This window comes from Bos indicus, chromosome 10, assembly GCF_029378745.1.
Source record: "Bos indicus isolate NIAB-ARS_2022 breed Sahiwal x Tharparkar chromosome 10, NIAB-ARS_B.indTharparkar_mat_pri_1.0, whole genome shotgun sequence".
Lineage (NCBI taxonomy): Eukaryota > Metazoa > Chordata > Mammalia > Artiodactyla > Bovidae > Bos > Bos indicus.
Genome location: NC_091769.1, coordinates 78,933,344 through 78,955,547, shown reverse-complemented (window position 1 = coordinate 78,955,547; position 22,204 = coordinate 78,933,344). Strand labels below are relative to the sequence as shown.

At 39.3% G+C, this 22,204-nt stretch overlaps 1 protein-coding gene across 4 annotated transcripts in view; it reads right to left on the bottom strand.

Moving 5' to 3' along the window:
- Nucleotides 1–2,228: 2,228 nt before the first annotated feature.
- The window catches only part of GARIN2 (golgi associated RAB2 interactor family member 2), a 36,525-nt gene continuing 16,549 nt past the window's right edge, over nucleotides 2,229–22,204 (bottom strand). The window contains exons 4-8 of one of the 4 annotated variants that reach the window (XR_011568662.1): nucleotides 21,016–21,550; nucleotides 17,756–18,003; nucleotides 9,420–9,448; nucleotides 5,523–6,641; nucleotides 2,229–3,614 (exon numbers count right to left, since the gene is read on the bottom strand). Coding sequence is in view for 2 of the 4 variants with exons in the window: in XM_070796745.1 (XP_070652846.1) it covers nucleotides 5,533–5,597; nucleotides 9,420–9,448; nucleotides 17,756–18,003; nucleotides 21,016–21,550 (877 nt within the window). In the remaining 2 variants the exon portion in view is untranslated. The remainder of the gene's footprint in view (nucleotides 3,615–5,522; nucleotides 6,642–9,419; nucleotides 9,449–17,755; nucleotides 18,004–21,015; nucleotides 21,551–22,204) is intronic. The other 3 variants (XM_070796745.1, XR_011568661.1, XM_019969082.2) reach the window with 3 other exon arrangements.

Below are 22,204 nucleotides of genomic sequence, written 5' to 3'. Positions count from 1 at the left end.
TAGTGGAAACAGTGTCAGACTTTTATTTTGGGGGGCTCCAAAATCACTGAAGATGGTGACTGCAGCCATGAAATTAAAGGACGTTTACTCCTTGGAAGGAAGGTTATGACCAACCTAGATAGCATATTCAAAAGCAGAGACATTACTTTGCCAACAAAGGTCCGTCTAATCAAGGCTATGGTTTTTCCTGTGGTCATGTATGGATGTGAGAGTTGGACTGTGAAGAAGGCTGAGTGCCGAAGAATTGATGCTTTTGAACTTTGGTGTTGGAGAAGACTCTTGAGAGTCCCTTGGACTGCAAGGAGATCCAACCAGTCCATTCTGAAGGAGATCAGCCCTGGGATTTCTTTGGAAGGAATGATTCTAAAGCTGAAACTCCAGTACTTTGGCCACCTCATGTGGAGTTGACTCATTGGAAAAGACTCTGATGCTGGGAGGGATTGGGGGCAGGAGGAGAAGGGGACGACAGAGGATGAGATGGCTGGATGGCATCACGGACTCGATAGACATGAGTCTGAGTGAACTCCAGGAGTTGGTGATGGACAGGGAGGCCTGGCGTGCTGCAATTCATGGGGTCGGGGAGAGTCGGACACGACTGAGCCACTGAACTGAACTGAACAGTGAATATTCTATTCAACTGAATCATATAGTATGTATTCTTTTTTTTTCCCTTCCTTTTGGCTGTGTTGCAGGAGTATGTGGGATCTTAGTTCCCTGATCAGGGATTGAACTCCCCCTTCATTGGAAGCTCAGAGTCTTAACCACTGAACTGCCAGGCAAGTCCTTCATATGTATGTTCTTTTTGTATCTGACTTCGTTGTTGCATGTTTTTGTTGTTGTTATGAGGTAGTATCACTCTATGAATATACCACAGTTCGTTGAACCATTTATCTGTTGGCAGGTATTTGGTTTGTTTTCAGATTTTGGTTATTATGAGCAAAACTCCTTTGAATATTTGTGTACAAGTCTTGTTTTGAACATATGTCTTGTGAACATGTTTTTATTTTTCTTGAGTAAATACCTGGAGTAGGATCATTTAGTCATCTGATAACAGTGTCTTAACTTCATAAGGCATTTCCTGTTTTCCAAAGTGGTTGTGCAGGGGCCATGATGTATGAAGGATCTAGTTGTTCCAGATAGTCACCCACGGTTGGTGTGGTCTGGTACTGCCTTTTGAAGGACTCTGTTACCGGGTGATATTACTGAGTCTTAGTTGTGACTTTCTTCCTAAAGAACCAGTTTGTTCCAGATAATCACTCTCAACAAAGCCTTTTCTGTAATGAGACTGCTGCTGCTGCTGCTAAGTCACTTCAGTCGTGTCTGACTCTGTGTGACCCCATAGATGGCAGCCACCAGGCTCCCCCATCCCTGGGATTCTCCAGGCAAGAGTACTGGAGTGGGGTGCCATTGCCTTCTCCATATGAGACAGTCAACTCCAAATTAGAAATTTTTAGTTTACATATATTCATATCTTAAAAATGACCCTAATATTAATCTTCTCTTGGTTGCTCCCTGTTTCATCTCTGATTGTAGAAGTGGGAAAGAAATCCCTTTCATCTTTGGAACAGCAAGGAGAGAAGGGAAGAATCTCCCGGGCTGTGGGCCAAGGGGGGCTGGGTAGAGGGTTTTCCCCTATAGCACTGTCCAATACAAATATAAAATGAGCCACATATATAATTTCGTGAAACACTATTTAGTAGCCAATTAAAAAATAAAAAGAAACACATGAAATTAATTTCTAAATTTTAACCCAATATAGCTAAAATATTATAATTTAAACATATAATCTATATAATAATTATTGAGGTATTTTACATTCTTTTTCATACTAAGGCCTAAAAATCAATTGCATATTTTACACTTTATCACAGTACAGATGCTAAATTTCCAAGAGTTGAAGTGAAAAAACATAACCTTACCCAAACAATATTTATGTTTAATGAAGAAGAATTCTACACTGCTTCAGTTTTTTTTTAATTAAAATGAAAAGAAATTTAAAATTCAGTTTCTCAGTTGCAACAGCCACATTTCAAGTGCTCAGTAGAGCCATACATACCCATTTGCTACCATATTGGACCATGTAGTTCTAGAGCATTGTCTGTGGGACGGGAAATGGAAGATAGAGGGGAGACATATTTGTTATTGCAACTCAGGTCACTGGTAGGAAATACCAGTACTATTTGTATAAAATAAAAAAAATATATATATATATATACACACACATATATTTTTAGCTGTATGATTTTGAACAAGTAACTTAATTGTCCAAGCTTTACTTTCACCGTCTGTCTGTAAAACAGGAAAGTAATCATACCCCTCAGATTACTGTGAAGACTGAGAATCTATGCAAAGCATATGGTAGAATGACTGGCAAAGTTTTGAAAATAGGTAAGTGGTGGCTTTTAAAAATCCAAACAGGGAGTTCCCTGGTGATCCAGTGGTTAAAAATCTGCCTTACAATGCAGGGAATGTGAGTTTGATCCCTGGTGGGAGAAATAAGATCCTACTTGTGGCTACTGAGCCCACAGGACACAACTAGAGGGTCCATGTGCTGCAACCAAGACCCAATACAGACAAATAAGTAAATTTTTTTATTTTTAATCCAAACGATTCTTTGGATGGGGACTGTCTGTATTTCCTTTATTTTTAAAAGTTAGAGAATTTAAAAAACTTGTTTGAAAATGGCATTCATTGATTCCATAAGTACTGCCTCTTAGGCCAGGTGCTCAGTGAAACACAAGATGGAAATAATATGGTCCTGGCTTTGAGGACCCTGGGGCACCCCGTGTTAGAGACCACACAGTCAGTCAGTTTAGTCTCTCAGTTGTGTCCGACTCTTGGCGACCACATGAATCGCAGCACTCCAGGCCTCCCTATCCACCACCAACTCCCGGAGTTCACTCAGATTCATGTCCATCAAGTCAGTGATGCCATCCAGCCATCTCATCCTCTGTCGTCCCCTTCTCCTCCTGCCCCCAATCCCTCCCAGCATCAGAGTCTTTTCCAATGAGTCAACTCTTTGCATGAGGTGGCCAAAGTCCTAGAGTTTCAGCTTTAGCATCATTCCTTCCAAAGAACACCCAGGGCTGATCTCCTTTAGAATGGACTGGTTGGATCTCCTTGCAGTTCAAGGGACTCTCAAGAGTCTTCTCCAACACCACAGTTCAAAAGCATCAATTCTTCGGCGCTCAGCTTTCTTCACAGTCCAACTCTTACATCCATACATGACCACTGGAAAAACCATAACCTTGACTAGATGGACCTTTGTTGGCAAAGTAATGTCTCTGCTTTTCAATATGCTATCAGTGGTGGGGTAATATCCAAATGAGAAAAGTAAAACCAAAGAGAACAACATATTCATTCAACAGTCCCACAGAAAAGAAGCCCTACAGATAAAAATTGAGTTTATGAAGTATATAGCTCTCTACTTACTTTAAAATCAATATCCACAATTAACAATCATTAAGATTTAAGAAAGATTGACATGGATCAAATGCTTAATGATTAGTAGTAGCCTTTATTTCTGCCACATGAAAGATGCTGCTTTGTTTTCCCTTCCTTCAATTGTTATTTCTTGAGCTGTGCTTGCTTTTAATTTAGTAGTTTACATTTATCTGGTAAAGAAAAAAGATGGAGTTAGTTCAGTTAATTCGAAAGTCTGAAATACAGAATCTTGTAAAGCTATTACTGTTATATGTAAAACTTAAAATAACTAGATATGAGTAAAATAAGTGATTGAAATAAGTAAAATTACATTTATAATACAGTATTTCTTCTTAATATAACAATAAATATCCTTTGGACAGGTAAGTTATCATTTTTTAAATCTAGAAGTTGATACAATGTTAAAGGAATTTCTTAAAATTTTTGTTTTTAAAAATTACTTCTACCATGCAGTTACCTAGTAAATCAAGAAGTCAAGATTAAAATTATGGACTTTTATTCTTTAGAGCTTGTAGACATTGTCATTGAATTATTTGCAAGTTCTTGATTTGTGCTAAACTGAGTCCTGAAATTAGTCAAATGTATGTGCGATTTACACACACATAGTTTATGCTTATTGTAAATAAGGGGCCTAGTAACTTTCACATGATTTCAGTTGTAATAATAATATCAATACAAAGTCTTTATTAGTAGCAAACTTTTTTCGCCATGTTAAAAAAATCTACCTTTCCCCATATATTAGTAATTCACAATTTAACTATTTGGGAGCCACTTTTAAAATTTCCAAAGTCAAGATCTAAATATGTTATATATACCATTATTTTTGCCCTTCTTTGCATCTGTAGCTCTCTCTTAATGAGACCACAGTATTTGAAATTTCTCATTATAGAATGTATCAGTCAAAGGATGAAATTGCTGTAGTGTATTGGGCTCACTTTTAAAAGGAATTTCTCCCTCTAAAGGCTATAATATACTGAGAAATAGCCAGGCTTGGAACTCTCCCTAGGTGGGTGTAGGAACCAGCATGTCACCCTGGGTGCCACCCCTTCAGTGTCTAGCACCATAGAACATTATTAAGAGCACACTTAATGGGGAAACAGAAGTGACAGAAGAACAACACAGATGAGGAGCGTATGTGGAGGCCAGGGGATTAACGTATGTGAACATTTGATGTTTTTTGGCCACACTTGTTTTTCTCTGGTGCGTTGTCTCTGGCCGATGGTGTACATCTGGGTGGGGCCCTGTTAATAAACTGAATGCTCAAATGCTAAACTGACTTTAGTTGGCAGAGTGACAGAAAGGTAGAAAAAAAGGGTAGGCACCTCAATTCCATCATCAGAACCCTAATAAGATGGGCATGTGCTTCTTGTTGGAGTCGGCCCTGCTTCACCAACTGTTTGTTTAATTGTGTGAATTTAGCCTTAAATATATGTGTGTGCATATGCAGTCTCTCTCTCACACACACACACACAGCATTAGTTATATTAGGACAGGCAAATGAGAGAAGTTTCATTCATAAATAGCTCACTGTAAAGCGTGTCTCAGAGAAACTTAGTACACTGTTGGCCACCACACACAGCCGGGCAAGTTATGCATTGCACAGAGTAATTGTGAATGGGGCCCCCAATTCTGTGCAGTGTACAATCTGTGCAGATGTACATGGCAGCCCTCTAGAGACTCTAGAGGAATTTGTATAATTTTTGGTGTGAAAGTAAGAGGCTTTGGCTGTGTTGGCTAATCTGAGAAAGCAGGTTGGGAAAGAGTACGATAAGGGAGCAGAGAGCAAGAGTAGCAATGAGAATGAAAGGAATCATCGTTAGGAGCAGCAGCAAGTAATTCTCTTCCAGTGCCTCACCTGAAGCGCCCTCTCCCCCTGCTGATGTTACATTTTGACCCCTGGTGGATTCTAGAGCAGAAACCACAGCAAAACCCTCAACATTCCATTCCACCTCTATTATTACTATAATAGAAGTAATATGATTCACTGTTAAAAGATTCTGTTTACTGACAACTTTTTGTGAAAATGTCATGTCATTATGTCATTTACATCTATAGAGACTTATAACTGCAGAAATTACCTTAGTTGTCTTATACGTTTTTTCCACTGGCCTTTTCTTTTCCTGTTTTACTTTCCTTTCCTGACATCCATTCCCCTGAGAAAGGGACGACAGATGAGGCACGAGAGTGAGGAATTTAGAGGGGATTTGACAGGAGAGCGGAGAGCCAGGAAACAGTCCAGCAAAGTGGAAGTGAGATCATTAGAAAGAGGAGACGAGAAAGAAAGAAAAAGGCCAAGAACCAGAGAGAAGAAATTAACACAAAGAGAGAGAACTTGAGTCTTAAATTCAAATGATTTTCTAACCTCATCAAAAATGTCTTTATTCTTTCCAATGGAGCCCATTATTAAATTTCAGTTTCCCTTTTAGAATTCTCCCATTACTTCTTAGGATTCCAAGGGTTTGATTTGCAATAATTAAGAAGAAAATGGAAAAGATAGATGGGTGGGGGAGGGGAGGACATGCCCAGTATTTCAAAAATGATTTCCCTCTCTCTTCTTTTCTTAATCTCTGTCCTTTGTCTCATTTCTTTCCATCTTGGAAAAATGCCAGGGGATCATAGCTAAGCCTACTGTTTGGGCTCATTGTAAAGAAAATCAGCAAAAGTAAAGAGAATAAAGCTTAGAAAGGTAAGAAATGGAAAGTCAAAAAAGGAAAGAGATGGACCCAGATCCAAAGAGATGGGTTTAGCCTGGGCCCTACCTTGTAGACTTTTCATCAAAACAGTACATTTGAAGTGCTGCTTTACCTGAAACCCTACTCAAAAAGGAGGAAAAGTGTAATTCTTCCAAACTGTTCAGAGGTTAGAGAGAATCGGAGACTGCTGTCCCCAACTAGCCTTGCCCAAGAGTTGTTGAATGTGAATCTGAGGAAGTTAATAGAAACAGTGATTTGATTTACTCTTGTGGGAACAGTTATTATTCTGGCTTCTGCCTAAAATAGAAATCAGATTTACAAACTTATTTTCAGTCTACATTCAGTCTAAATTCAATGGGACAAGGTTACTAATCTTTGCTTCCTTGGGGTGAAGAGTGTTAAGTGTGAGTAAGGGAATGTGAAAGGGGAAAAAAGTGATTCAGAGGAGTGTGGCAAAGGGGAAAGAAATGCAAATCAGAGGGAAAATTGAAAAACTGTACAAGCCTAAGTAAGGAAAAGTGAGAGGATAAAGGAAAGGAAAGTGGAAAGAATGAGAAAGTACAGGAAAGAAAACAAACAGGGAAAATAATTAATACTTGGTGAAAACTGCATGCTGAATTTGTATATTGTACCAGCTTCATGATTTAACAGCTCAGAGTGGAATTTCGCTGCATGTCTGCTGTATCTTTCCTCAACTCCTCATTGCCAGAGCCCCATTTCAAGCTGCTTGCTAAAATTTACATAGATTGGCTACCAGGACCACAAACATGAGCTAATAAACCATAGCAGCAGAAAGGGCCCTGACACAGCCAGTCACGCCTTTGTTCCCCACCCATATGCACACACATCTGACAGCTGAGGAAAACTGAGACCCAGAGAGATTAAATGACACATTCGTGAAACAGGACAAACGGAACCCAAATCTAGGACTTTCAGTTCTAAGCTCAGTGTTTCATAGCTTATTTCTTCACCTTTTCCTTCCAGATTTTCTTCCTTTTCCCAACTTGTTTCATGGACTCAGTACCTCCTAGTTATGTTGCCTCTACTTTCTCTTTTTCTCTTGTTTTCACAAGTAGTTAGGTGTTAAAGCTTGTTGACTGTGTGTTCAGGTCTTTTTTCATCTCACTGCTTCTTGCCTGGTCAAGACTTGGGTACCTTTCACCCAGACTATTATAATGACGTTCTGCCTCTAACCTGTTTCAGCTTCTCTTAGGGACTGCAGTCAGAGTAATCTACCTAAAATGTAATGTTAATTTTGTCATTTCCCTGGCTTTTCAGTGGATCCTCCTTACCTACCAAGCAGTATCATCCAAACTCCTTAGTGTGGTTTAAGACTCCTCCAGACTGGCTCCTGCCTTGCTCTCACTGCTCCTAAACTGAATATGCCCACCACTGTCCCAGCCCTGTGATTTTGCCCACCCTGTTGCTTATATTGGGCTTTCCTAATAGCTCAGTTGGTAAAGAATCTGCCTGCAATGCAGGAGATCCCTGTTTGATTCATGGGTTGGGAAGATCTGCTTGGAGAAGGGAAAGGCTACCCATGCCAGTATTCTGGCCTGGAGAATTCCATGGACTGTATAGTCCACGGGGTGGCACAGAGGCAGGTATTTTTGTTTCCTCTTTCCTAACACAAAGATTGCCATCTTCATAGACTCCTTCATGATTTTCTCTTTTGAGCAAAAAGTATGTTCTCTACTTTTCTCTTAGAGGGCCTGTAACGTTCTGACTTACATTATTTGTGCACATGTCTTGAGGCCAGGTATATGTCCTGTTATTTATTTTTAATCTCTCCCAGAGTCTGTCTCAGTGCCTCCTATATAATAGATGAGCATTGAATGTTTATTCAGTTGAACAAGATTGAGTTTGTGCCAGGAGGCAGGTGAATCAGTCTCATATAAGATTAAAATGGAAGTATCAATGTCCTATATTAATTTTAAATTTCCGTGGCTTAAATAGGGAGTACTTCAGAATGTATGAATAATGTACTAATTATATGCTCAGCTACTAATTATATATTAAGTTATAAGGTTTTTGCTAGATTTAATATTGTCTTTAGAAAATAAGAAGAAAATATTTGCCTGTAATAGCATATCTTGGGAATTTTTACAGATTTGATTTCTTTTTGAAATAAAATTTGGGATAGAAATTGATAGATGAAAATTCTATATACTGTGAGGGAAATTTTATATTTTTCTTATAAACTATAATAGCATTTGTTTTCAGGTTCAGTTCTATAGATTGGAATATAGGTAAAAACCACATTATCGTGAAGCTCCTCTGGTACTTTTGGACACTAAAGTCCAGTGGGAAGGCCCAAAGATGAACCCCATTTGTATAAATAGCTTTTCTATAATCATTGGCTTAAAAAAAACTTTATTGAGCTAATATTTACTTATTTAACATTATATAAATTTCATGTGTACAATTTTACATATTTCTGCATGTGCTCCCCCCCAAAAATACAGGTTGATCCCCTTTCCCATTTAGTTCTTCCCCCCAATCATTTTCTTTTCTTTTCTTTTGTAGGACTCCTGCAAATGTGACTAAAAAACACCTTCAAGTATTTCTGTGTTTTTTTCCCCTCCTTTTTAAGTTCAATGAAATGTGATTTTGTGTTCCTTCCATGATGTTCTTTTATGTGCATGACTGGAGCAGAGGTCTCTTCTACTCCCCAGAGGTTAGATAGTCACTCAGAAGTGGGTCAGCAGCAAGCAAGGGAAGAACTCTCCACTAGTGTTTACATGACGGCCTTTACTTCAAACAGTTGTTGCCAGTTAATGACCCCGAGATGTGGGAATATGTAAAGAAAAAGCTGCCAGAAGAAAACATTAAATTCTATCACCTGACCGCAGAGCAGAAGACAAAGACACAAGCAGGAAGAAAAGAGGGGCTAGCAGATTTTAGATTTACCAAGAAATTGAGCTGTGATCACTTCCCTTCCAAATCAGCAGGAGTAACAGGCCATATCATGTTTGATTCTGCTCGCAGAGCTAGCTTGGGAGTGGCTCCTGCCCTGTGAGTTAGAGATCCTGGGAACTAGGGAACTCTATCAGTGCAGAAAAAAGCAAAGTGGTGCCTACTGCTTGAAAGATAGCATGAATGTAGTCTTTGAGGCCATTTCTGTAGGACAGACTCTCAGAAGGAAGCAAAGACAGGAAAGGGAATGCCTCAAAATGTCTGGCTCGATTCCTTTGTTTTTAGCTACTCTGTCTGTTCCAGGGCCCTGAGGTGACGGCTTGATACAAGGGATCACAAAGAAATATGGTGGAATTTGGTCCATACCTGAAGTGTCTGAATCAGTTCTCCTGCTCCTGTAAAAATAAATAGCACATTTCAAAGTTTGGCCAGTATAACCGCAGATATTTAGAAAAGAATTACTAGGTATGAGAAAACAACCATTCTCTAAGTACTTAGTAGGTATAATGACATATATTTAGTAAGCCAAGGGTGCACATGTGCGTGCTAAGTTGTTTCAGCATGTCCAACTCTATGCGACCCTGTGAACTGGAGCTCACCAGGCTCCTCTGTCTGTGGGATTTTGCAGGTAAGAATACTGGAGAGGGTTGTCATGCCCTCCTCCAGGGGATCTTCCCAACTCGGGGACTGACCCATGATTCTTATATCTCCTGCAATGGCAGGCAGGTTTACCACTAGTGCCATGTGGGAAGAAGCCCCAGCCAAGGGTATTACCCATTATAATGCATCTTAGAGTAAAATTACCTAAATTTATGTAACATGCAAGCTGTCCAACCTACAAAAGCCATAAAAGTGAGTTGTATGTCATCACATATAATCTATTTTTATTGTGGCTATCATCTGTCACTCAATGAGGCTGTAAGGATCCCTATCATGCTACATCTCCAGACCCTAAAAACTCATTTGGGGTTGAGACTAAAAGAAGCTAACTGCTGCTGTTCAGGGGTTTCTGTAAATGGAGTTAGTTGCATTGGGAATATATGCTCTTGTAGACATGTGGGATATATTCTGGAATGGATGGGTGCCAGGGTTTGCAGTTGCCCACCTCTGCTAGCTCTTCATCACAATCTTGGTGGCCTTGATGGGAGTCTTCTAGGTGAATAACCTCAATCGTTCATCCAAGTTATTACAATTTCTTACAGCTTAGTGGATATAAAGTAGGGGACTAGCTGTCAGTTTTTTGGACTATTTTACTTTCAGAGATATCTTTGAATAAAGTCTGTTTTCTGCATGCCTGATACCTTTTTAAAATTTTTAATCTTTTGACCATGCTACATGGCCTGTGGGATCTTAGTTCCCAGACCAGGTATCCAGCCCCCTGTACTGGCAACATGGAGTCTTAACCACTGAACCACCTGGCAAGTCCCTGTATGTTTGACTTTTAAAATTAATATCAATAATTAAAATACTTATTTTCTTAACCTACTGAATGCTAAAATACAAACTTAAGCCAGTTAATTTTCACCAAATCTTTGTTTCTTGGCTATACTGCAATAGCTATTTTGAAAGTTTTGCTGTTTGAGTAAGAGAATTATGGGAAGAATAATTATCCTTATATAATAGCTTCTCAGATAAATGTACAAAGAAATAATTCTGATCCATTTAGAGGATCTGGCAAATTCATGCAGTTCAAATTCTTTAGTGAATCTTTCAAATGTAAAGGTTAAATTAGTAATTTTCTGAGAAGTTTGCAAATACTCATAACCTTTACCAAATGGGTCTGGTGATTTAAATAAGGTTGAGTTTAATGATAAAAGTTTTCAGTATACTGAGAGGTACCAAATAAATGTACTTTAAAAGAGTAGGTGCAAACTAAAATGAAGCCTGCCATTATCCTCTTTAAAACAAAGCGAAGAATCACAGTAACACTATTGCCAAGGTATAAAAAGGAATATAAATGCTCTATAAAGTAAATCCTTCATTTCTAAAGTACCCAAAGTGACATTATAGAACTTTCCATAATCTTTCACTTATCTAGATTTAAATTGTTCAATTTACATTTTAAAGGCCAATGAATTTGAGGGCAAAATACTCAACAAGGTCATTGTTTAATTTTGTTTGTTTGTTTGTTTGTTTCAAAGTACACGGTTAGAAAGGTGTCACCGAAATCCATGGTCTTGGAGAAGAAAAATATACACTAGAATTCATTTATCACTCTCACAGCATCCTGACTTGATCCTACAAATATCCCAGGACTAAGTATCAGTGAATCCCATTCTGTTCTTTGATTTTATTACGTCTTTCAATTATAATGAACATTCTAAAATTAGGCTCTAGCTAGTAATTATGTTCCTGATGTAAATAGGCACTAAAATATAATCTATACTTGATTAAATTGGACTAAGAGGATTAGTTAGAACCAAAATTCATTTTTTGCTTTGTTTTTAAAATCTGTTTTTTTCTTTCTTTACAGTAGAGTCAGCAGATAAATGATACAGGAAGCTGAGAGACTGAAGGGCAGAGCCTGGAAGATTTTGGGATTTGCTAACTAAGATCCTTTGTAATCTTAAAATTCTAAGATTTTTGCTATTTATATAGGCATTCATTTTCTCATTTCTAATACCAATCATAACAGTGAGAGTAACAAAACTTCACACTTGCAGCTCACTTCAATCTAGAAACAAGTTATCCTTACAATTTGTAACATTTTAAGAAACTACTACGAGCAGTCTAACGCTCAGAGAATTTTTAGGGAAGTGAGGCTTTTCTGTATGTAACAGTGGATACATGTCAGTATGCATATGTCAAAAGCCATAAAACTGTACGAGAGAGAGTGAACCTTAAACTAGGGACTATACTTATTAATAATATATGTTTTGTTCATTAACTGTTAACAAAGGTACCACACTAAGGCAAGTGTTACTAACAGGGGAAACTGGGGATGAGGGAGGGTGAGGAGGTGGCAGTGGTGTGGGTGTAGGGCTGTATGTGCTATGTGCTCAATTATTCTGTAAATCTAAAACTATGCTTTAAAAATGTTTATTACTTTTTAAAGATTTTTTAAGGCACTAAAAGTTAATCCAGTGCTTCAGGGCATCCATTATTTGCAAAAGGATGAGGAAAGAAGAAGTTGAAATGATTTAAACAGTTAACCTTGTTAAGATTTTTGAATTGGGTGTTTCTGAAAGCTTAGACAGGGGCAGGACAGAATTTGAGATATATTGAATGAAATAAAGCAGAGGAAGATGTCAGAATGATCAGACCTGATTAATTACTGTTTAGGAAAAATTGCTAGACTGGATGGATTCGTTTTTATCTCACTTGTTTTTTAGAAATCTTACGCTTTTCTATGAAAGTCATACTTGTACATAGCAAAAAGTACATTTCCTGTTGAGTGGCACCTGCTGCTATACCTTTGTCTCTTACATTCTTTGTCTTTCCCTCACTCCTTCTGACTGATGATTACTTTTTAAAAATTTTATTTATTTTTAATTGAAGGATAATTGCTTTACAATAGTCTTGGATTTTGCCATATCTCAACATGAATCAGCCATAGGTATACATATGTTTCCTCTCTCTTAAAACTCCCTCCCACCTCCCACCTCTCACCCCTCTAGGCTGTCAAACCAGAGCCCTGGTTTGAGTTCCCTGAGTCATATAGCAAATTCCCACTGGCTATCTCTTTTACATATGGTAGTGTATATGCTTCCATGCAAGTGGAATCTTTACCATTTGAGCTACCAGAGAAGCCAAGAAAATTGAAATCATATCAAGTATTTTTTTTTTTTTTTGATCACAGTGCTATGAGCTTAGAAACTACAAAAAAAGAAAAACCTGCAAAAAATGCAAATATGTGGAAAGTGAACAATATGCTACTAAACAAATAATGGATTACTGAAAAAATCAGAGGAAATTTTAAAATGCCTAGAGATAAATAAAAATGAAAATATGACCCAAAATCTCTAGGGTGCAACAAAAGCAATTCTAAGAGGAAAGTTCATAGAAATACAATCTTACCTCAAAAAACAAGAAAAATTTCAAATGAACAACCTAACCTTATATCTAAAGCAGCTAGAGGAAGAACAAACAAAATCAAAAGTTAGTAGAAGGAAAGAAATCATAAAGATCAGAACAGAAATAAATGAGATGAAGAAAACAAAATAAAAGATCAATGAAGCTAAAAGCTGGTTCTTTGAAAGGATAAACATAATTGATAAACCTTTAGCCAGACTCAAGAAAAAAGCGAGAGAGCTCAAATCATTAAAATTAGAAATGAAAAAAGAAGTTAAAGCTGACCTCACAGAAATACAAAAGATCATAAGAGACTATAAGCATGCCAAAAAATGGACAACCTAGAAGAAATGGACAAATTCTTAGAAAGGTACTAAGACTGAACTAGAAAGAAATAGAAAGGTCCCAAGACTGAACTAGAAAGAAATAGAAAGGTCTCAAGACTGAACTAGAAAGAAATAGAAAATATAAGCAGACCAAACACAAGTGCTGAAACTGAATCTGTGATTAGAAAACTCCCAACAAACAAAAGTTTGGGACCAGATGGCCTCACAGATTAATTCTATCAAACATTTACAGAAGAGCTAACACCTATCCTTCTGAAGCTATTACAAAATTTTTAGAAGAAGAAATACCCTCAAACTCATTTTATGAGGCCCACCAACATCCTGATACCAAAATCAGACAAAGATACCACAAAAAAGAGAGAAAATTACAGGCTAATATCACTGATGAACATAGACACAAAAATCCTCAACAAAATACTAGCCAACGAAACCTAACAGTGCATTAAAAGGATCATAAATCACAGTTAAGTGGGATTTATCCCAGGGATGCGAGGATTTTCCCAATATTCAGTGTGATATACCACATCAAAAGATTGAAGAACAAAAACCATATGATCATCTCAATAGATGCAGAAAATTTTTGACAAAACTCAACACCCATTTATGATAAAACTCCAGGAACTGGGCATAGAGGGAATTTACCTCAACCTAATAAAGGCCATTACTTTGCCAACAAAGGTCCGTCTAGTCAAGGCTATGGTTTTTCCAGTGGTCATGTATGGATGTGACTGTTGGACTATAAAGAAAGCTGAGTGCCAAAGAATTGATGCTTTTGAATTGTGGTGTTGGATAAGACTCTTGAGAGTCCCTTGGACTGCAAGGAGATCCAACCAGTCCATCCTAAAGGAAATCAGTCCTGAATGTTCATTGGAAGGACTGAGGTTGAAGCTGAAACTCCAATAGTTTGGCCACCTGATGCGAAGAGTTGACTCACTGGAAAATACCCAGATGCTGGGAAAGATTGAAGGCGGGAGAAGGGGACATCAGAGGGTGAGATGGTTGGATGGCATCACCGACTTAATGGACATTAGTTGAGTAAACTCCGAGAGTTGGCGATGGACAGGGAGGGCAGGCTTTGTTGCAGTCCATGGGGTAGCAAAGAGTCAGATACAACTGAGCGACTGAACTAAACTGAACTGAATAAAGGCCAAGACTACAAGGAGATCAAACCAGTCAATCCTAAAGGAAATCAATCTTAAATATTCATTGGAAGGACTGATGCTGAAGTTCCAATATTTTGGCCACCTGATGCGATGAGCTGACTCATTAGAAAAGACCCTGAGGCTGGGAAGGCACAAGAAGAAGAGGACGACAGAGGGTGAGATGGTTGGATGGCATCACTGACTCAATGGACATGAGTTGGAGCAAGCTCCGGGAGATGGTGATGGACAGGGAAGCCTGTGCTGCAGTCCATGGGGTCCCAAAGAGTCGGACACAACTGAGTAACTGAACAACAAAAATGACAAATCCCCAGTTAACATTATTCTCAGTGGTGAAAAGCTGGAAGCATTTCCTCTAAGATCAGGAAACAAGACAAGTATGTCCACTCTCACCACTTTCAGTTCAGTTCAGTTCAGCTCAGTCGCTTAGTCGTGTCCGACTCTTTGTGACCCCATGAATTGCAGCACGCCAGGCCTTCCTGTCCATCACCAACTCCTGGAGTTCACTCAGACTCACGTCCATCGAGTCAGTGAGCTCACCACTTTAATTCAACATAATTTTGGAAGGCCTAGCTGTGGCGATTGGAGAAGGCAATGGCACCCCACTCCAGTACTCTTGCCTGGAAACTCTCATGGATGGAGGAGCCCGGTAGGTTGCAGTCCATGGGGTTGCTGAGGGTTGGACATGACTGAGCGACTTCACTTCACTTTTCACTTTCATGCATTAGAGAAGGAAATGTCAACCCACTCCAGTGTTCTTGCCTGGAGAATCCCAGGGACGGGGGAACGTGGTGGGCTGCTGTCTATAGGGTCGCATAGAGTCGGACATGACTGAAGCGACTTAGCCGCAGGAGCAGCAGCTGTGGCTATCAGAGAAGAAAATGCAATTAATTGACTTTAAATATACTTTTTAATGCAAATTTCAGAACATCTGGTCATATAGGAAAATTTTCTGAAGTGGACTTCCTTGAATTTGAACTGATAGTTCTTCCTATGGCTATGAAGAGAAACCCTCATTTTGGTTCTTGGGCCTTAGAAGAAGCGCTCACAAGAGAGGACTCCTTGCTTGATCTGACTTTGTTTCTAGGACTGGCTTCTCATAAGGCAACAGTCCTCAAACATGGTTGTACATTAGAACCACTTGGAGGCTTATTACAACACAAAATGATGAGCCCATCTCAAGAGTTTATGATTCAGCAGGGTGGGAATGGGCTCAAGAATTTACATCATTTACCAGCTCCCAGGTGCTGCTGCTGACCAGCCGCACATTAAGAACCACTGGTATAGAAACCCTCGCTAGGACACAATGCTTTGCTTAAGCAGACCACCAAAATCATAATTTGAAACTGAAATCATATTGAAATTGAATTGAAATTGACCATTGAAATCATAATCGAGATCCAGCAACACCTGGAATGTATTGACACTTGGATGTAGAGGCTCTAGAACTGTGAGAAATGTGGCTGCCCAGGAGCTAGAGAGTAAAAAAATGTTACTCTGACTTCAAGGTTTATGAATCTTCCAAGGATCATCCATATTCCTTTGCTTCCCTGGATCCCTACTTAGCTGGAAAGGAGGTGAAAAAGAGAGTTTTGAACGATTACCCCTCAGTCGATTAAGATTTTTTTCGGACAGAATAGCTAACTTTCTTTTATCCTTGCTGTTGGAAATGAATTAATAGTGACAATCATGACCATTTACTGAACACATAATATGGCCCTCTTATAATCGCTACACAGTCAATCATCTTGAAACCATTCCACCAGCGCTCTACCCTCTCTTCAGATCTCTGCCCTTCCTCAGAGAAGCAGTCCCTGACCACTTATATAAGATAGACCTACTCCCTCCCTCCTCAAATGCTTCTGTTACTTTTTGTTTTCTCACAGCACATTCCAGCTGGTATAATACACTTTGTTTGATTATCGATACCCTCCACTAGAACGAAACACTGCATGACTTGTTTTCACTGATGTATGCCCTGTCTCTAGCACATAGAAGATGCTCAGTACATATTGAATGAATGACTTACACCTTTAAAAAGTTTGTTTCCCTGTTTTCCCCTGTTCCTTTTTATATTTAAAAATAACTTAGACATAGTTCAATACATTCCTGATTTTCATTCTTGCTAATATAGCATTTAGATCTCTATGTTTTTCTCTGGTTTCTTGATAGCTGTTACTCCAGAATAAACATATTAACTTTTATTTTTATAATACCACAGTGTCTCTCACATTCATCATGTAATTGGGTATTTATGATTATAAAAACATTTTTTCAGATTATTAAGTTATTCATTGGAAGTGTAGAAAAGTGTAAGGGACATGTAAAGAAGAAAATAGAAGTGTAAAGATAAAAGCACCCATAATTACTCCAGACAATCAATGCCCTAACTCCAAAATGTGGACACCATCATTCTATTTTATTTCCTTCAGCACACACCATCTATACAAGGCAGATAGCGCAGAATGCCAGCTGACTGGTTTAAGAAGTTGATGTGAAAATAAAAATTAGACAAGGTTAAACCAAATGGACTGCAAGGAGATCCAACCAGTCCATTCTGAAGGAGATCAGCCCTGGCTGTTATTTGGAAGGAATGATGCTAAGGCTGAAACTCCAGTACTTTGGTCACCTCATGTGAAGAGTTGACTCATTGGAACAGACTCTGATGCTGGGAGGGATTGGGGGTAGGAGGAAAAGGGGACGACAGAGGATGAGATGGCTGGATAGCATCACTGACTCGATGGACGTGGGTTTGGGTGAACTCCGGGAGTTGGTGATGGACAGGGAGGCCTCGCATGCTGTGATTCATGGGGTCACAAAGAGTCGGACACGACTGAGCGACTGGACTGAACTGAAACCAAATGTGGATAATTGAGTTGATTGTGTTATCATTCATATGTCTGAGATTATGTCATCATTCATATGTCATTCGTATGTTTGAGAATCTTCCATGACAAATGCCTGAGTTGCAGGGACTTTATTTATTTTTCCTTTATTTTTGGTCTCACCACACAGCATGTGGGATCTTATTTCCCTGACCAGGGATTGAACCCATGCCCTCTAGATTGGAAGGGCATAGTCTTAACCAATGGACTGCCAGGGAAGTCCTGCAGGGATTTAAAGCATGCACTTATTTACATATTTCATGTCTTAGCATCATTTGGCATCTCCCTGCTTCACATACCTGGGTTCTTCAGCCTTGAGAGTTGTGCTTTCAGAGTCCATTGTCCTTATTTCACGGGGTCTGTCGCTCATCTCTTTGGATTTCTCTGTCTCATCTTCTTCTGGAGTCAAGGTAGTTTGAAAACATCTTTCACCTTCGAAAGTCAGTGCTAGGTTTGAGATGGTGACACGTTTTGGGGATTCTCTAAACTCATTCTTACTTTTTGTATCTCGTAAACACCCAGACTTCAGAATGTTTTCCATTTTTTCCTTTGAAAATAACAAGCAGCAGCAAATCAGGTGACAGAAGAGCATCACACAGAAACAGATTATTTATGAAGCAGTAATCATTTCATTCATATTTACTGAGTGCCCTTGAGCGCACAAGTACAGTGATGAAGGGATGAGGCTTGGTGTTGCACAGCCGTTGAGAGGAGCCTAGGTGGGCCTGGAGGCTGGCAGCGTGGGGGCCCGGCACAGCACATTCGAAACCTCACGTGGTCATGCACACCAGTATCACCTCAAGAAGGAAAATTAGGACTCAGTCACAGGGCTTCCTCTCCCTCAACTGGCAGGGAAAGGAAGGTTTTCTAGAAATGTCTTGCCACCAATTGTTCCCATCCAAAGTTGCTCTTGACTTAAGAGCATCTAATAGGTGACAGGAGTTGGAGGTTCATAAAAATACTAAAGAGTTTGCTTTTCAAAAGACCTAAAATTTAGCATTCTAGTATCTCAGCCATTCTCCTAGTGCCCCTGGCGTCTGTTATTAGCACCACTGCTCTGTCGTTCCTCGCCTCCCCCAGACTCGCTCTTGGGCCTCAGAGCCATAGGCCAGCTGGTCTGAAAGATTCTGTCTGTTTAACATCACTGACATCTGCGCCTTCTTCCCCCTTTTGTCATTATCTACTCCACCACCTCTGTACTGTTCTTTGAAAATAATGCAGTAATCTTCTGTAAAAATTAAACATTTTTTCTGACAATGAAAGCAATATATATTTTTCATAGAATATTTAGAAAATCCTAAAAGATATACAGTGAAAGGGAGAAAATTATTGCTTTTTGATGCCACAGGCCAGATATAACTACTATGGGCCATTTCATTCTGGTCTTTTTCTCCATTTATTTATTTTGAATGTGCCTGTTTTGTGATCATATTGCAGTGCTGTAGCCCATATTTTTTCACTTCAAAATTTATTATAAAAATCTCCCTATGTTATTAAAAACTTTGTAAAGCTACTTGAATTTTTTTAATTAAAATTATTATTATAAAAAGCAGAACATTCAGAAACCCGTAAAGAATAAAACATCAATTGCTTATAAGACCACAACCTAGAAATAAACTATTATTAACAATATGACTTCCCCTTCTCCTATTGTCTGCATATACACTTGCTTTTTTATGTAATAAGGATGTGAAGGTTGCTCAGTTGTGTCCGACTTTTGAAACCCCATGGAGTATACAGTCCATGGATATCTCTAGGCCAGAATACTGGAGTGGGTAGCCTATCCCTTCTCCAAAGGATCTTCCCAACCCAGGAATTGAACTGGGGTCTCTTGCATTGCAGGCGGATTCTTTACCAACTGAGCGCTCAGGGAAGCCCAGAAATAACTATTAACAATATGACTTTCTCCCCCTCCTATTATCTATGTATACACTTGCATTTTTATGTAATAAGGATTATAAAACCCTTTAGTTCATTTTTCATTCAGCTTTATATCATAAATATTTTTCCAAGTAAAGAAAAATTCTCCAACAGAATTAGCGCTATGGAGTAAATGTTCATTTAACCAATATTTACTGAGTGGATATAATCTTGTCCGTCACTTTGGTTGCTCCTGAATGATATAAACATGCAACATGCCCTTTGTGGTTTAAATTCATTTAGCCCTTCCTCTGTGGTGGATGTTTAGGTTACTTCTTCATTATCATTATTTTATTTTTATAAACATAGAATAGATGTGGTACAATTAACATCTTTATAGTTAGATTCTCATTCTTATTGGTGATTAATTCCTTAAGATTAATCTTACAATGTGAGAGGCCTGGGTTTGATCCCTGGGTTGGGAAGATTCCCTGGAGAAGGAAATGGCAACCCACTCCAGTACTCTTGCCTTGAAAATCCCATGGATGGAGGAGCTTGGTGCAGGCTACTATCCATGGGGTCACAAAGAGTCGGGTACGACTGAGCGACTTCACTAATTCCTTAAGAAAGATTCTTAAAAGTGAAGTCACTGAGTCAAAGGGTGTCAACATTTCTAGGTTCTTGACTCATAATGATTTCAAGAAAGTTTGTTCTAATTCTCACCCTGCCATGAATCTTTAGAAACTCCCAGATGACCCCAACTTTACTAATGCTGACTGTGTTGATCTCTTAACAGCTTTATGGATGAAATATTTTTTGGTTTGCATTTTTTTATTACTAGTGAGGTTAACCTTTTCCACTGATTTTAGTAGCTAGTGGTTTCTTCTGTGAAATGTCCATCTTTTCCCTCTGTCATCTTTCTGTCCTGGGCCCCACGGGGAGTTCTCAGCTACAGTCTCCACACCAATCTCTTTACCTACAATCTGTCCTGCCATCAGAATAACCTTTTAAAAACACAGCCCCTTCACTCCCTTATACAGAGCTTTTGTGGCTAAGGTTTGTTCAAAGCCTGAGTCTACACTTCTTATTTTGGCATTTAAGATTTGTAAGCAATTTTCCAATCCTATATCTTCATATTTTCCACATATATTATGCTCCAGCCAAACTGATACATTGTTGGATATGGCTCTGTGTTTTTCCACTTTCTGGCTATTTCTAAAGCTGCTCACTTCTTTGGGGAATTTATTTTCTTATTTTTATTCCTCACTTTTACTTATTGAAGTTTCACCCCATCCTTCAGTGTACTTCATATATTTGTGCACATTTAAACCTTAATATAACCCTTACATGATATTAATATTCTCACTTGAGAGCTGCATGTTCAGTGACTTGGCCAAACTAACATGAAGCAGGCAGGGCAGGATTCCAACCCAGGACTTCTGACTCTGATACCAAAGTTCTTTTTATCCTACCATGCCTCCTGATACAGGGTTAAGTTTTATGGTATGGATGGTCACTGCCTATTTCAGGGGACATCTTACAACTCTTTTAAGCAGGGGTTCAGGGATCAGATCTCATTCTTAGTGTTAGGTTAATCAGAGTAAACTCCATACTATTTCAATAATCAATGTCATGAAGCTCACCAAAGAGAGTGAAAGAGAGTAATTATTAGAGAATGAAAGTCTTCTATGTCACATACCTTTTCCTCCTGCTTGGCCTTGAGTATGTCATCATTTTCAAACACCACTCTGACCCCTGAGCTTGCTGTGACTCCACAGATGTCTGTGACTTCTGTGACTTCTGTGACAATATTTATATCTGGGGCCTCAGTGACCTCATTTTCTGGAATATCCGTGACGTCGGTGACATCGGTGATGTCTGTGAATTCCGAGAAATCAACGCTTTCTACATCGTTGTTGGGGTCTGAACATGTGGACAGGTGTGAGGTCTGTATGGCGGGGAAGGCTGCTATATCCATGATGTCCACTGAGCCTGTGATGTCTGTGCTGTTCGTGATTTCCGAGAGGCTGGAGACTTCCGACACTTTGGAAGCTTTGGCTTTCTCCTTATTCAAGAGGGAGATGAGCTCTACCCACTGACAGAACAGGGCTTCTTGTTTGCATGCAGGGGCGCAGAGCTGTAGGTAGTAGGCTCGGCCACTCACCAGCTTTACTTTGATGCGCATATTCTCGGCATCATGTACAGAGAGAGTCACAAACTGCAGAGGGAGAAACCTGCAGACAAATGCAAATATCATCTGGAGGCCTGATTGGAAACTGTCACAAGGCCTTTCATGTTATAGACATTTGTGGAGTGAGACAGGACACCAGGTGCATCTCTCAAACAGGTTTGGGGAGGAGCCGGCGTGGGATGCGGCAGTACCTTCTTGTGGCCACATGTTCCCAGGTCTGGCTCATGGTTTTTGAGGCTCAAAACCTTGATTTTTCATACATATAATCAGGCTCCTGAAGACCAACTCACCTGAATCATACTCCTAAGACTATCAACTGGTATATCAGCTATTTATTACTCATCTAGGAGAAGTTGTCCCATTTAGTTAGTCCTGCAAGGTTGAGACTGAGAGTGATTTGCCGTGGGTCCTACAGCAAGTTGGTGGATTGAGACAAGAACAGAACTAATCCTGATGGAAGTTGGGATGGTGGGGGAGGAAGTTCCTGTTCAGTCAGTTCAGTTCAGTCACTCAGTCGTGTCCAACCCTTTGCGACCCCATGGACTGCAGCACTCCAGACTTCATTTTATATAATTAGTCAATTAATTTGGTTGTCCCAGGTCTTAGCTGCAGCACGTGGGACCTTCATTCCCTGAACAGGGATCGAACCTAAGCTTCTGCATTGGGAGTGTGGAGTCTTAGCCACCGGACCACCGAG